This window comes from Pangasianodon hypophthalmus, chromosome 28, assembly GCF_027358585.1.
Source record: "Pangasianodon hypophthalmus isolate fPanHyp1 chromosome 28, fPanHyp1.pri, whole genome shotgun sequence".
Lineage (NCBI taxonomy): Eukaryota > Metazoa > Chordata > Actinopteri > Siluriformes > Pangasiidae > Pangasianodon > Pangasianodon hypophthalmus.
In genome coordinates, this window is record NC_069737.1 from 6,345,887 (window position 1) to 6,361,587 (window position 15,701).

At 39.7% G+C, this 15,701-nt stretch overlaps 1 protein-coding gene across 4 annotated transcripts in view; it reads left to right on the forward strand.

Moving 5' to 3' along the window:
- Positions 1 to 15,701, forward strand: part of fbxw7 (F-box and WD repeat domain containing 7) — a 127,458-nt gene that overhangs the window by 42,103 nt on the left and 69,654 nt on the right. Inside the window, exon 1 of one of the 4 annotated variants that reach the window (XM_053231131.1) lies at positions 4,928 to 5,427. The exons of 2 other annotated variants lie outside the window; for them this stretch is intronic. In XM_053231131.1, coding sequence (XP_053087106.1) covers positions 5,203 to 5,427 — 225 coding nt within the window. In that variant the 5' untranslated portion in view covers positions 4,928 to 5,202. Of the gene's footprint in view, positions 1 to 4,927; positions 5,428 to 15,701 lie in introns of those variants that run through there. One more of the 4 variants, XM_053231133.1, reaches the window with a different exon arrangement.

Genomic DNA, 15,701 nt, shown 5'->3' on the forward strand with positions numbered 1-15,701 from the left:
TGTGTGTGTGTGCGTGTGTGTCTGTTATAAATTACAGATCTTTCTAAAGCCAGAGGACACAGAAGTAGTACTAAAATCCAGTCATTATAGTAGTCATTGGTTAACTCCGTCTCTGCGACGGCATTTCCTTATTTTATTGTAGTCGTGGAAACGGTTGCTATGCAACTCCCTTTCCTTCATTGCTATGGGGATTCAGCAGAGAGCAAATAAGCAGGAGGATGCAGGTGAATCGTGGTTTCTAACCCCCCAGCTGCATTATAATAGTTCTAATCATGTTTTGGAGACTTTGTGGCTTTCAGTTACATTTTGTTCTCAGATATAACTGATATAAAAGGCTTATATCTTAGTTATAACTGATATATGAAGGTTGGCAGTAATGAATATCAATTCATGCTCCTGTTATTCAGCAGGCATCTATTCAGAAAAATAATGAAGAATCAGGAAGAAAAAGGAGAGGATCGGTCATGTCCCAAACCGCTTATCACATATCTACAAGTGTATACTATCCATAGTGTGTCATTCTGAGGATGATAGAAGAGGAAATAACGGAATTGGTTGTGTCTCAAACCACTTACATATATACAAGTGTGTACTATCCATAGTGTGCCATTTTGAAGAAGTTAGGAAGGAAAAGAACAGGATCGGTCATGTCCCAAATCACGTATGATGTATATAGAAGTGTGTATTAGCCATAGTGTTCCCTCTTGAGGATGTTAGGAAAGGAACAGGATCGGTTGTGTCTCAAACCGCACATCACACATATACAAGTGTATACTATTCATTGTGTGCTGTCTTGGAGTTAGGAAAGGAAAGGAACAGGATCGATCGTGTCCCAAATTACATATCACGCATATACAAGTGTATACTGTCTATAGACATGGAAGACAATTCCCACTTTTTAAATACACACTTATAAGTCGTCTAGGGCGTACTACATCAGCTGGTGTGGTTATTTAACATACTATTTTTTAGGGAAGTGTGGGATTTGGGACATAGCCCTGCTCTGTCTCAATGCAGTTCTGCTGTAAGACACTAGAGGGCAGAAGTGATCCAGTTTCTCACTGTTGGGATCATACCTCAAAGCCAGGAAACCTAATTGCACGTGAGGTGTGTGGATGGCTTGCATCCATGACATTTTTCACGTGTGTGTGTGTGTGTGTGTGTGTGTGCGTGTGTGTGTGTGTGCGTGTAAAACAACTGACCTGAGATCAGCATTTCTGTGTTTCAAATTGAACCTGTCTGGTGCAGCTGTGCCAGAGCGGTCTCAGGATTATTCATTAATCAGCCGTTTGCCATCTGTGCTGTAACGTGGGCCCACACACACAACCATACACACACACACACACACACACACACACACAGGTCTCTGGCCTGCATCTCATCACACATCTGAATCAAAAGTGTTTTGAGAAGAAGCAAAAGAGCTGATCTGAGGTCAGTGTACAAGTGTGACTTCTACATACTGTGTGTGTGTGTGTGTGTGTGTGTGTGTGTGTGTGTAAGACCATGCTCAGATTCACACAAGCTTTAGAAATGTTCTTGGGCTTTATGAGCTAGCAACAAGCACCACAGGATCTCACACACACATTTTTGAATTATTTATTTTGGAATAAAGCAGAATTGACATGATTTTGTCTGTTATTTGCAGGTGTGTGTGTTGATCATTGGTTATATGATATCTAAAGGAACAGGGTCGGTTGTGTCCCGAACCGCCTATCGTGTATGTAGGAGGATGTTTCCTGCTCTGTGCGTATATTCAGAGACGTGACGAGTAGCTTTAATTCGTTTCCCTCTGAAGGACGACTTGGATGTCAGATTTATGCGCCGTGTGAAAACACACTCAGAGCTCTTTGTGCATTTGTGTAAAGATTTCTCTCTGAAGCAGCTTGTGTATAAATGATTCATATTCACCTGAAATTTTAAACACTCTTTTTCCTCCCACTGCAGTCCACAAGGACGCAGCTGTGTGTGTGTGTGTGTGTGTGTGTGTGTGTGTGTGTGTGTGTGCGCGCACACTGATGTAATATCCTTGAGGCAGCGAACGACTCAGCACACAGAAGTGTCCCAATAACTCACTTTAAAGCGTGTGTGTGTGTGTGTGTGTGTGTGTGTGTGTGTGTGTGTGTATTGCCGTTATTATACTTATTTAAAATAAATATATTACCCAGCACTTGCATGTCCGATGCCTGTACTCTGTAATGATAATTACATCCAATCTAGCCTTTAAACACATTTGAGTATGTTAAGTTTAATGTTTATAATTTCCATTACATAGCATTACAGTGTTCTTGTGGTTGCTAGGATAATAGTGCACAGGCTAAAACACTAACTAGTGTTATATCAAACAGACAAAATGATGAGTAGCGTTATAGTAAACTGATAAAATTAAAATAGATTAAATTCTGACTAGCGTTTTAGTAAACTGACCAAAACACTAACTAACACTATACTAAACAGACCAAAGTGCCTATCACTTTAATAAACTAGCTTGTACTATAGACAGTCCTATAGAATAAACAGGATTAATATGGTGCCATGAAGGATTTATTTATTTATTTTAAGCACACAAGGCTCTTCTTCATTTTAAATCCCTAGTATTTTTCGCATTCTCTCCCATTAGCCCTGGTTAGCGGGTTAAATCTGTTCTGTGAACATAAGGCGCATACTTCAGGGCCGGGAGATTAACGAGAAAGCTCACGTAGGACAGCTAAAAATGAACATGTTTCCAAATGCCTTTGCTCCATTAAGCCTGAGCTGAGCTATGTGGCACTTTCACCGTTAGGACATTTTTTCTTTTAGTCCAAATGCTTTTCTCTCCTCCATGCAGTGTAATTTACAAGTGATGCAAAATCCCATGCTGGAGTGAAGCTCAGCAGTTGAGTGTAATGGTTTCCAGCCCAATAATTGTTGGGATTTCGCTCCCCATGGTGCAGTAAGCTCATGACATTTTGTGAAGTTATTAAAAAAAAAAGAAAAAAAGGGGAAGAAAAAAGCCATACATTTGTTTTGTCCTGCTGTCGGATAGCAGCTTGTTGAACTGGATGCCTGTCACACATTTTGACACCCGTGCCCAAAGAGTGACTTCTAAATAAAACCTTAAATCGCCAGACTTGACGTGACGGGAGTGGCGTATTGGAGCGCAGATGCTGGAGAGATGTCACTCTGAGAGCAGCCGGGAACAAAGCAAAGCCTAGAGATGCTTTTAGGAGCTTTCAGGATCATATGATGTGAACATGGCTGGAAATGGACAATGGTAACTCAAATAACCACTCTTTGCAATCGTGGTGAGCTGAAAAGCATCGCAGAATAAACAACCTTGAGGTGGAAGCAGAAGGCCATGTCGGGGTTCCACTCCTTTCAGCCAAGAACAGGAATCTGAGGCTACAGCGGGCACAGACGCAACAAAACTGTTGAGAGTTGAACAGTGTCTCCTCGTCTTTTTCCCAATCTTCAACTGTCCTCTCTTTTCTAAGTAAGGAGCCTAAAACATTAGGTTTTGTTATGATACAAATGCAAATGTACATCTTATACATATCATACGTCTAGTGCTATAGTGAACATGCTAACTTAAAAGCTGGTATCGTAATAAGGAGGCTAGCATACTACTTACCATAGTACACATGCTAACTCATGACCTAGCATTAGTTAATAGGCTAACTCCACTCACTAGCTTGAGCTTGCATTACAGTACACTGCCAGGCCAAGAAGAAGCTTTCAAGAGAACTAATGCTATGTGAATTATCATTACACTAAAAAGGTCAAGCCACATTACATGCTAATTAGTATCTAACTATTTTATCTAGATTATATTTTGGCCTGTGTCCCTCATAAGTCTTTTTTTTTTTTTTTTTTGCTGTTAAGAGCACAGCCAAGTCACTGAGCTTTAAATTTAGCATGACTCGAGTAACACACACCATATGTTTTGTATACAACTTGATTTGTCAGCTTATGGAGTGTGATTTGGGATGCCCTGGGGGCTATTTTTGGATGCTTTTATCAGCTTTTTAGTGTGGAAACTTATGGTCTTGTTTATACATGTTTTCATGGAAGACTCTATCTTGTGTTATCTTGCCAATAATTATTCAACCTTATACCACATCAGTTTGGCCAAAAGAAATGAATGAAAATAAACCCCTCTGACTGATGATGGTCTGGTTGAAGTGGCTCGGTGCTAAGTGGTGAGTCACTGAGCTGAGTCATGAGCTGGAAATGGAAGTACGGAAGGAGTAAGTCATCAGGACTGTAGGCAGTGTTTGGATAACACGCCATATGGGAGCATGCATGTTGTTTTGTCAGTTTACAGTGTGAGTTTTGGTTGCCCATGGCAGATTCGGGGATGAGTTTTGTGCACAATTGTTCTACTTTTCATTCTAAATATGGTGGCTAACACTATTTCTCTCTCTCTCTCTCTCTCTCTCTCTCTCTCTCTCTCTCTCTCTCTTTTTTTTTTCTTCTTTTTTCTTCTCCTGCTAATTGGTTACACCATGCACCATGATATTCAACATTATCCTGGACCCAGTAATTAATCTTTCTTTTTTGCACTTTTATTTGAATCTGTTATATACCTTTCCATTTTATTGTCTTTAGAATAAAGTCATGGAAGACGTAATTGTTATTTGACATCTTGATTAATTTCTTCACTCAAAGTCGTTTCTGAGATGCAGAGATCTTTAGAGTGTAGTAGTGTACTTTGACTGCAAAACAGGAAGCTCAGTTGGTCATCTGATGTTTAGGGCCTGGCCAAATTCCTTGCTATTGGTCAGGGCTCGAGCTGGGGCAGAAACCAAGTGTCCGAATTCCCGGGGTGGGGGGTGAGAAGAGCTTTAGAAAGAAGAGCAGCTGCCAGGCGCAATGCTGACATCACACCCTGGGATATTTTAAAAGAGGCTGAGAGCTTGCGGATCGAGCTTGCTGTGGCCACACAGATCAGCCAGTTGGGAGCAAGTCTCCATGTTAGTCCATGAAGTGATTCTCTAAGGTACTTGAGTTGGCACTGGTTGACGGTATATTTGGGATAGCCCTTGGGTTGTCAAAGTCATCGTCAAGAAGATCCAGGGACTCATTTCTAGCCCTCGGTATCATCTAAATCAGTCTTTCATATCATCTAAGTGTTATTTTTAAGATTGTTATAAGACAAGGGCTACAGACTCTTTCTTTTACTTCTTCGGGATATGAGTTTCTAGTTCCCCGGACTATTTGGTGATGGTCCGGCATTGCCCCTTCCCATGCTTTTCATCCGCCTGCAACTGCAAGAAGAAGAAAATGCCCAAATCCTTGCCCAAGGAGAAGGCTCCCCAGACTCTACCAGAGAGCCTGGCACTGGAGCTTTTGGACCCCAAGGAAGTGGCCAGGGAGCCTTCACAGAAAGTGTTGAAGATATTCAGCATTAATATCATCACACAGGGCCTGCCTTTCTGCCACAGACGGGTGAGTGAGTCTCGGATTGGGTGGTGTGTTGGTTAGGTCACGGTGGCAGCCATTTTGTCGTTTGAATATCCAGTAATTGACGGACGTCCTCCTTGAAATGGCTTGTCAGTTAGGATGTCGGCTTTATTAACTAGCTTGAAGGTGTGCCCTAAATTGGAATTTAACGTTATATATTAAAATACGCACCTGTATGAATTCTGTATTAAATCATGCCCTTTCTAAAGATCCCTATTAATCTAAAATTTTTAATCATCATCATATATATATTACATCTATATAATCAATCGATGGCACTTTTCTTTCCATTTCATACTCAAACAGACAGTAATAATGCTTATTGTTATAGAAATGAAGTACCTGGAATGGAAAGCTGAACAATCAAGAGCTCGTATTTCTAATATTTCTTGAATTATGATTCATGCTTCCACCTCCAGTCTCCCTGTTCCTGTCGTGAACAATGACAGCAATTGGTGCGGCGGAGGCAGCAGACTGAATATAGCAGCGTGTTATAAGTTGTCACCATGTGCTGCACTGCTGTCATTTTAATGGCACTTGTAAAGTCCTTCACAGACAGTTCAGCGAAGTCAGATGTTGGCGTTTATGTGGGAGCCGTCTGCTCTAACGATGCTCATACATGAATGAACAGATTGAGTCAGGATACCTCGGTCCGTTCTGTTTCGAGATTATGCTTTTAGTTGCGGATCGCATGCTAGCACTGATTAGCCGTCACATGCACTGCTCCTCGTTTAGCAGCATCTAAGATGCAAACAGATGACCTTAAAAAGCCAGGGCTCTATTTTTAGGCTTGGTGAGGATGACGTAAAATGCATGGATCTATAAGAATGTATGGACGTGCCAATGCTGTAGAGTCCTCATAAAGCAAAAATTCCAGTTTGGATGAGCTGTTAACCATCTATTATCTGTTGCAACGTTATATCACAATGACTGGCACCATGATCAACATGGCATTTGTTCTTTTAGGTGTAAAAAGAGAGTGAAAGCACTCTCGTCATGTTCGGACAGCTTGATCATGGCGTACTTATGCCCTTTTGAGAAATCTCTACTGTCCTCTGGGACTCGTTCGAGAGCGAGCTTTATATAGTTTCGCAAGATGCGGTGAGGGCGCCCGCCATTGGCAAACAAAAATAAAACGTGGTACTCACGCTGTTCTCATGTCTAAACTGAATTAGTAACCACTACATCTCCATATCATGGTTCTGCTATTGTGCAGAACCTGTTTAAGAGGCAATGCTTTGTGTTAAAATGGACCGTGTACAGGAAGTGCATGCTCCAAATAATGTGTAATACCTGGACAGCGAGAGAGAGAGAGAGCAATAAAGTAACCGTATATATAATGGCAGCCGAACTACAGAAAGAGACGAGCATGAGGACGCAGGGATCAGAAACAGATTGCTCTGATGGATTTGCAAGACAACCAACGCCCCTCATACACTATATATGTATTATGGCTTGTCAGAGAGTCCATTATTTTAGGATCCGGAAATCTTTGTTTTATTTATGTCAGTCTCAAGAAACATGTTTAGGACATGCTGTGGTTTACAATGGTCTTGAATTAGAAACTTGGAAGACATGTTATTATAGAGACAAAAATGTCTTTTTTTGACGTTACATGGTTTGTTTTGGCAACAGCATTCCAAGAAACTGGCTGAAAATTGACAGCTTTATCCGTACTATTCTTTATAGAAAAACTGTCAAAGTGATGTAAATCTGCTTTCAGCTAAACACCAGAATACACCCAGGCATGAAGGGACATTCTCTAAGAACCTCATGCTATTAACTGGTTAAATTTTATTCGCATTGTCTACACCTTTTTATGTATATTTAAAAAAAAAACAAAAAAAAAAAAAAACAGTGATGCAGCCTAATATGAAGCTGAGCTACTGTTATCAGTGCTGTTTCTTATAACAGCACATCCTGAAGTGTTTTATTCCTCTTGTACTGCAGCAAATTACCAATGATTAAATTTAATTAATCTTTTAATTAATTAAAGAACACAATGTTGTAACTTTTTTTTTTTTTTTTTTTTTTTTATCAGTTTATAGTTGCATTTAATGTTGTGGAATGTCCACAAACCAAGTTAGTTCTCGTTAGTACTTAGAGTATAGCAGTTATAAACATTGTTTCCTCACCAAACCCATGTTTTTGCGTCTTGGAGTTAATAAAACAAAAACAAAAAAAAAACCCACCCAGCTTGTCATGTCACTGAGAAACCGTAAAAGCATAAACTCTTCTGTCCTGAAGACTTTTCTGGTGTGGGTCGTTACAAATCTGACACTGGAGACTCCTTCCATGATGCTCCCCTCCCTCACATTCTCCCCTCAAATTCTTGATGTTCCAGCACGAATGTTTTAATAGCATTTACATTTACCAAATAAGGCAGATTCTTCCACGTTTACAGCAGAACCTAAAATATAACCTGAATCTCAGAGTTGAGTCTCAGAGAAAGATTTCCGTAGAAGTTTGTCTACAGCCTGAAACTCCCAGTGTGCCGACATTCTGAACACCAACCACTGCTGTTCTTCACACAGAGGAGAGTACATTATTATATAATGGCCTTTTTATTTATCCCCAGTAGGCATACTTAAAATTCAAGATATGACTTCAGTGCAAATATTGAGAAAAAATATCCTCTAAAATATCCTTGTCTTTGTTCAGTAGTTTAGCTTATGTTGAAAACCCAAGTTATTTCTGCGGTCTGCTTTGTTCTTGCCGTCCAAGACCAGGCACAGACTAAGATATGAGAGTCTCCAGTTGGATTAAGACTTCTGTGCCTTCTCCAGACTTTTCCATGCTGTTGGCCCGTGCTTACAGACGAGATTTTGCTTAAGGGAGCTTCCTCTCAGACTACCATGAAAGTGTTGACTAACTTCAGAGGCAGCAGCTGGCTCCACTGAATGGAATAGTTTGGATTTCTCTTGGTCTCTGTGGACCAATCGCAGTGGGATCCCCAGAGCTTCTGCACCACAAGTTCATTCCTCAGAATCCACTGAGCTTAAAGGAGAAGTTCCTGTCTCGCTTGCAGCTCAAACAAAAATGCAGACTAGCTCAGGGCTTCTCAAAGATGATTCATTTGCTGCTTCTCAAACTTTGCCATCATTTTAGGTCGTGTCATTAATTTAAGGGCGCTTTCAGACTACACTTGAACGTTCAAGTCGAGTCCACACCCAGGTCTGATTCTGGACTTGTTCTGGGGGAGGCGGGGCTAATAATCAAAAGTTTGTGTGCGCACTGAAGACCTAACGGTGGATCGGTTGCGAAATTCCATACAGGTGCATCCCAGTTTGCACTAGGTTCATCCATTTAGTGTTTATTATTTGCTTTTGGTACCAACACTCAAGTAGCAGAGCAGCCCTTTTGGATACATACCGGCAAACGAGTAGCCATTCTCATATAAAAAGATTTTTAGCTCTGCAGGCCGGCATGTGTTTCGCAATGCCTTCATTAATTATTGGTTAAAAGGAGCTAATTACAGAACTGCAGTACTATCAATGTCTGGTTTTAGATGTCAGTAAGATGTTCTATTGACTCCATTGACCGTAATAACACTTCCCACCATCCCGAAGCTTGAAACAGGAAGTAACGTGGCAATTTAGATCAATCACATTACTCGGCATGATGGCTTCCACACCTGATGTGGCCTGCACCATGGTTCAGTTGAAGCGAACCCCAGACCACCAGGTAAGTTCTCTGATTCGGAAACAGCTTTCACACTTCACCAAATGTACAAAACCTCAGTTGTGAAAAAAGGCTGTAAAGTCGTGTAGGTCATTTGTCTAGTAGTGATGATTCAAAGTTTTGGATTTGTTGTGATCTTCAAATCATTTTGCCACACGTATGAGAGGCTTCATCAGTTCAGAACTAAATGGCAAAGGGCCCAGTTGAGGACTCATCACTAATTAATAAAATTAGCTTCACCACTTAGTTCATTTTGCTGGCCATCTGAGAGTTCAGAACCAAGTGGTGAAGGTCGTTTCAAATTATACAACACCCTCGGTCACCTTCGCCACCACTTGAAAAATGGCCTCATCATTTACAAATTCAAGATAGAAGATATATTTTCATATCTCAGACCTGCCTCCAAATATTTATGACCCAAACCTACATTCAATTATAAAGTACGGTGTAATATTCAGTGTTATCTCACAAATTATTGTCTATATCCCTCTCTGCGTTCCATTCAGGCAGCCGAGGTAGGCACCTTTTTTTTTTTTTCGGCAGTACTTTATCAGTAGAGATAAAGTTGGTTCTGTTAAGGAGGACAGTCATTATTTTGGATACGTTTGAAGGTATGTGACCTTCACTTTATTCGCTGGGTGAGAATTTTATTTAGTTTTGTTCAAAATGGTGGACAGAGCAGACACTCTCACTGAGAAGTCAAGTAAAATATGATGTTCCAATGTGACGTCCTTTCTAATGAGACCAGAATACAGCATCCAGTTAATTTTAAATACTGAGCAATAATTACTTTATTTTGGAAAACGATCTACAAATGTAGTCTAGCTAGCTGATTTCCTTTATAAAAATAAACAAACAAGCAAATGTTAGAGCATTCTAGGCTGGTTTAAATTTCACACGCTTATCTCTGTAGCATCTGTGTTTGGCTTCAAATTTAGGATATGGCCAAAACCGTTTCCCTGTGTGTATTGGAAGATCTCGTTGTTGCTGAATGTGCTCATCAGGAATGGACAACAGGTTTGACAGCACTGCCCTAGAGGCCATATTGGTTTCCTCTCCCACCCTACGCTGTCATGCCATTTGGGTAAAACGATCCTGTCCTGCCCATCTCAGCTATGCCACATGCACAGTTACCATCCAGAGCCATTTGCACCTTCAGCTCTCCGTCTTCCACTAATCCTGATCCTGAAGCAGGTGAAATTCAAAGGGAAGGTTTTAGGAATGCACAGTAGTAGCACTCAGACTAGACTTGCACTCATGTATATAATTATTGGCTTAACAGTCAGTAATGACGTTGGAATTTTCTTTGTTTGCGTACGTGTTTCATGTAATTAGTCATCTTTTGTGATCCTAAATTATAAACGCCACTTATTTTCGAATGGTGTTTACATAATTTTGAATTTTGCACTGTCTAATGCAGCATTTAGTTATTCTAGACACAACTAGAAATATGACAAAAGTGACAATGCACCCAAAAAAATGTGTTCTGACTAGAACTGGGCAATATTACAATCTTATATCCACATCTATATCGACTTTTCTAACATATCGCAGGTATCTTTTTCAAAAAAAATTTTTTTTTGCTCTTTAAACTCAGCTGATTTGATGTTAAGATTTTATACTGAAACTTAATAGTTAAATTTATTATTACAATTTATTAAAGTTATTATTTTATTTATTTATTTATTTATTTTTTTTACCTTTTTCACTTGAAAGTAAATTTTTTCCTAAACATTGTAGACATAAAATTTTTTTCCTTTTTTTTTTTTTTTTTTGGCAGTTGGTTCATACTGCCACATCATGATACATGTAATATAGAAATGTCTACAAATATTGTGATATTTTTGTCATATCTCACCAAGCATAATGCTGAGCACATTTTATTCCTTTTTTAAAAAAAAAAAAAAAAAAAATTTTTTTATAGTTCTTCAGCACACTGAGCAAGAAAAGTAGCTTGTGAAACATGAAAGAGTGGAAAAAAATTAATTTTCGCTATTTTATACGTTCAATTTTAACTGACATTTTGAACTTTGGTAATTAGACCAGCAAAGTTTATTTCAGTGGTAAATTGTATTAAGATATAGGAGTTTGGAGAAATAGTTCTATTCATGACTAAAAAGGTAATTATTAAATAAATGTGCAGCGTTTGATTAAGAGGAGCTTAATAAATTGTGCGTGGAAACACATTTGGTCATCTGGAACAAAATTTCATCACTTAGTTATAAATAAAAGAGGAAGCCTAAGAAATAAAAACAGGTTTTAATAAAATGGCTTCTTAAAATTCTGTTTAGTAATTAAATCAAGAATGATGACATAACTGCAAAGCTTTCATGATGAAACAGTAATTCATAATAATGTAATGACTTTAATTAAGTCTTTTATTTATACTGCTGCATTTTTCTTATATTAATTTTATTTTTATGTATTTAAATTAGCCACTAACGCATGACATCATTTGTCACGTCTTTTGGATTTTTTTTTTTTTAAATAGTTTACCTTTAATATGCAGGGATTTTTTTGGTGCAGGTGAAATTTAAAGAAAGGTCTTGAGAGGATGTCACTAAAATTAGACCGATTTGTTATAAAAGGCATCCGACTTAATATGCAGGTTTTTTTAAAGACTTTAATAAATGAATTCCTGCCTTATCGTTGTTTTCTCCTCACCCTGAACTCTTTCCATGGCAGGTCTTATAAAGAATTTTAGCTATGCACAAATAAATTCCTGACATTGCATCTCTACATTTTCAGTTTAAGTGTCTCCTGAGAACAGAAACACACTGGTTTGTCTACGTGGAGTTTTTTTTATGGTAGACTCCCAGCACTGATAAACAAACGGGATGTGTGAGTATGCATACTGCTGCGAGTTGTTTGTATGCGCCTTTGTTAGTTTGGAGCACTGTTTGTGTTCTCCACCCACGCGGAAAGAACGGGTTGTGTGTACAAGCACTGGCGTGTGGTAGTTGGGAGTCAGGATGGTGTACGTGTGCATGGATATTTCTGCCATGTGCAACCTGAGACGTCTCAGAGGTCTGGTGCTGATCTTGTTGGATCGGTGCGTCGATCATGTGTCTCGAGTGGAGGGGGAAAAACACCTCCTGGTGCACATTTCGTAGAGGTTTTAGATAAAGACATCCACGCTAACTTAAGATGCTACACACATTCTTGAGAACTGTTCAGACTTTAAGAAGTGAGATGAAAATTCTGTCGTCAGTGTCATATTCATCCTGAAGCTTCCTGACGCAATAAAAAAAACAACTAATAAATTTACAATCGAAGCCTGCCTAATGATTCAAAAAGAAGTTCTCTCTGGGGTTCCTTGAGTGCTCCTGAGGGTTTCGGCTGCTATATTTAGGCTCCAGCATCTACTCGCAAGTGTCATCCTCATCATGAAGAGAAGGCAAAGTGCCTGAGGTGGTTGTGAAATATTTCCGAAGCGCTTAAGAGCTAAAGTTTTTGCGCAGTGATGCAATTGACTGTAAGGCGCTATGAAGCTTGTGATAGATTTCAAATATTTGCAATGTTTACCGCTTATCAGGATGCGTAGAAGAGAAGTTTTTTTTTTTTTTTTTTTTGGCTAACCAGTCACTCAAAACGTTTCCGACAAACAGTCTGAGGAAAGCATCCTATAAAGTCTCTAGAATTAAAATGTCAAGGCTGTGATGTCCAGAAGGAGGGGTGGCGGGGTGGCGTGTTCTTATGTGGGGAACATGGCTCAATGTCAGCAGGTTGTGTTTGTTTAAAAAAAAAAATATATTCCCTGACGGTGCAGGGTCAACTAGCAAGCTGTTAGAAAGGTGTGTTTTCGCTTCCCTAGCCAGCTATACAGCTCACAAGGGGGGGGGAAACAACCTGGCTTGGGTTATGGATTGATGGCTCCATCTCTTCACTCTCAGATCTTCATACTTGGCAGGAAACAAAACCTTGTATTTTCTCGTATTTCTCTGTCTGGGCCTTCCTGTCGTAAAGAATGATAAAAAAGAAGATTTGGTCTTCTGATCTCAGACTTCCTGCTTGAAATGATTGTATGTACGGTACTGTACATCACACTGTTTAAAAAAACTAGGCATGCATCGATGCTGCTACTCGACTCGGATATGATACTATGCTTATTTACACTGACTTGTAAAAAAAAAATAGCTCCAAATCTACATGTATGAAGTAAGCCTATATTTCATGATTAATTATGGTAATCAAAGCAAAGCAGACTGCAAACTGTGCTCTATGAAAATGTGGAGAGGAGCAACCAAAGCATCTTCCAACAACACAAGTAACCTGAAAAAACATCTTTCCTTGAGTAGAATCTTGAATAGAGAACGCGAGGGCAGCTGACCTGAGTGTGCAGAGCGTTATCAGCGAGTGTGGTTATTGAAAATAAGCGAAAGGTCAATTGTGGATTATGTCAGAGCAGTTCGTTTCAGCGAGCACTGAGGAATTCTGCTTCAGGTCTACACTTTGCTTGCAAGTCAAGGTGAAGCGCACCTTGCAATGTGGAGTTCATGGAATTGGAATTTAAATTCTCTTATCCGTGAACTTGACATACCCACTCAAGCACAACAAAATACATGGACGCCATTTTCGGTTTCCTGTGGATGTCCTAATCTCGTCTTTTCTAACCATGATGGTGTCCTTTGTTCACCTCAGGATGCTTTCTAAACAGCTGATATGTTCTTTTACCTCCCCGCGCTAGCCATATTGAGCGCTCTCTGCCCCTGGGAGTGGGGGGACAGGATTCCATCACGCTCTGGCTCCAAATAACGTCGGGCTAAAGCATCTGTGCGAATCTATTCTGAGCTGAACCATTCCAGAGTCTGGACGTCGGCGGGAGCGATCAGACCTGTGCTTAAGTTCATTTGTAGAGGATGAGGATGTAAATGAAGCAATCCTCGTTTATTCACTGGTCTGAAATGAGATGCATGGGATTTGAGACCTTCACCTCATGTAACACGTTAGCAATCCAGTGCAGTTGATGATCGAGCAGCCTGTCCCACGTGCTCCCTGTGCCGCACTAACAGCATAGCTGACCTTAAAGGCCGGGGTCAGAATCTCATCCAAATGCTTATCAAGTTCAGGGGGCTGAATGTGATGTAGATGCACAACGATCCATTCAAGCCCTGCCTCCCTCGCACGTTTTAGAGATGCTGACATTTTCCAAAGCACTGAGGACACTTGATGGCCTTTTGTGCTGATACTGGGCCAGGATCCCCCCTAAACCCTGGTGTAAACAGTTCTGAAGAGAAAGTGAAACTGCTCATTGCAGAATTAGACAGTTGCTGCCAAGTGGAGCACCTGCTGTGAAGCTGCCAAAAGGCGTTGACATTTCTTGCAGGGCTGCTAGTGTAGGCGAGAGGCTTCCTCCTCTCTCAGGCATGTGTCACAGGTTCAGAGCATCGCCTCACAGCCAGGAGGAGTAATTGAAGAAGATTCCACTGGGCTCAAAATACTCTTGCTTTTTAATCTGCAGGGAGAGATGGCATTAAGGAATGACTCAGCGAATGTGAAGCATCTTGTCAGCACCTCATTTTTCATTGCAGTTACAGGGTAAGATGTTGGGAAAGTAACGCAGGAACGTTGGTTTCTAATAAAGTTCATTCATCCAGGTTACGGAATTGTTTAGCAGAAGTAAGTGACTGCGTTTGTAAGCAATTTTCTTGGAGACACTCATCATAAAGCATTCTGGTTTGATTTCTGGAGATCTTACTACTAAAACTTATTGTGCAAGGTGAACAGTCCATCAGAAATCAGAACTAGGCGTGAAAATTAGACGAGTCCGGCTTTAACCTTGGCATTTGTCCATTCATCTTTGTATCCATTCTACTAAATTCTTTGGAATGGCCCAATATTTATAAGATAACTAACATCTAAGCAATTCAACACTTTACTGTTAAATACAGTACTGTTATAGGAAAATGATAAATGATGAGGCCTGTCACTGACCCAGACTGGATTATTTTTAAATAACAGCACGTCCTGAAGTGTTTTATTCCTCTTATACCATAGCTATTTGCCAGTGATTACCATTTTTTCATTAATTTATTAATGAGCAACGCATCGTGGTTTTTAACCGTTTAGTTACATGTAATGTTATGGAACATCTACAAAACAAGTTCCTGTTAATACTTAGGGACAAAATAAGCAGATTTTCATGTTACTGTGAAACAGGAAAACTGACACTGGAGAGTCCGTCTATAAATGTCTATAAACCACTTCTAATAGAAAACCTCAGTGTCCATGTTTATACGTTTTCTTTGTTAAACAATCCACTTTTAAAATCCAATCATTAGACCTGGATTATGTCGAGCATCCGCAGTACAAGTCCCTGTGAGTGAGCTGTTACTACAGAAGAGATAACGTATTAGAACAAGCTGCTGACCAATCAGATTTGAGGATTCAATGACACTGTGTTACACAATATGATTAATTTACTTAGTTAATTAGTTAAACTGTGGTGTCAAGGCTAAATATTGACCTGTGTTAATTTTTAACAGTGTAAAAATTTAAACAAGTAAATAAAACAACACCTGTACCTCTGAGATCACAAATTCTCACTAAACTGTACTTTTCCTTATTGTTGGAATGGT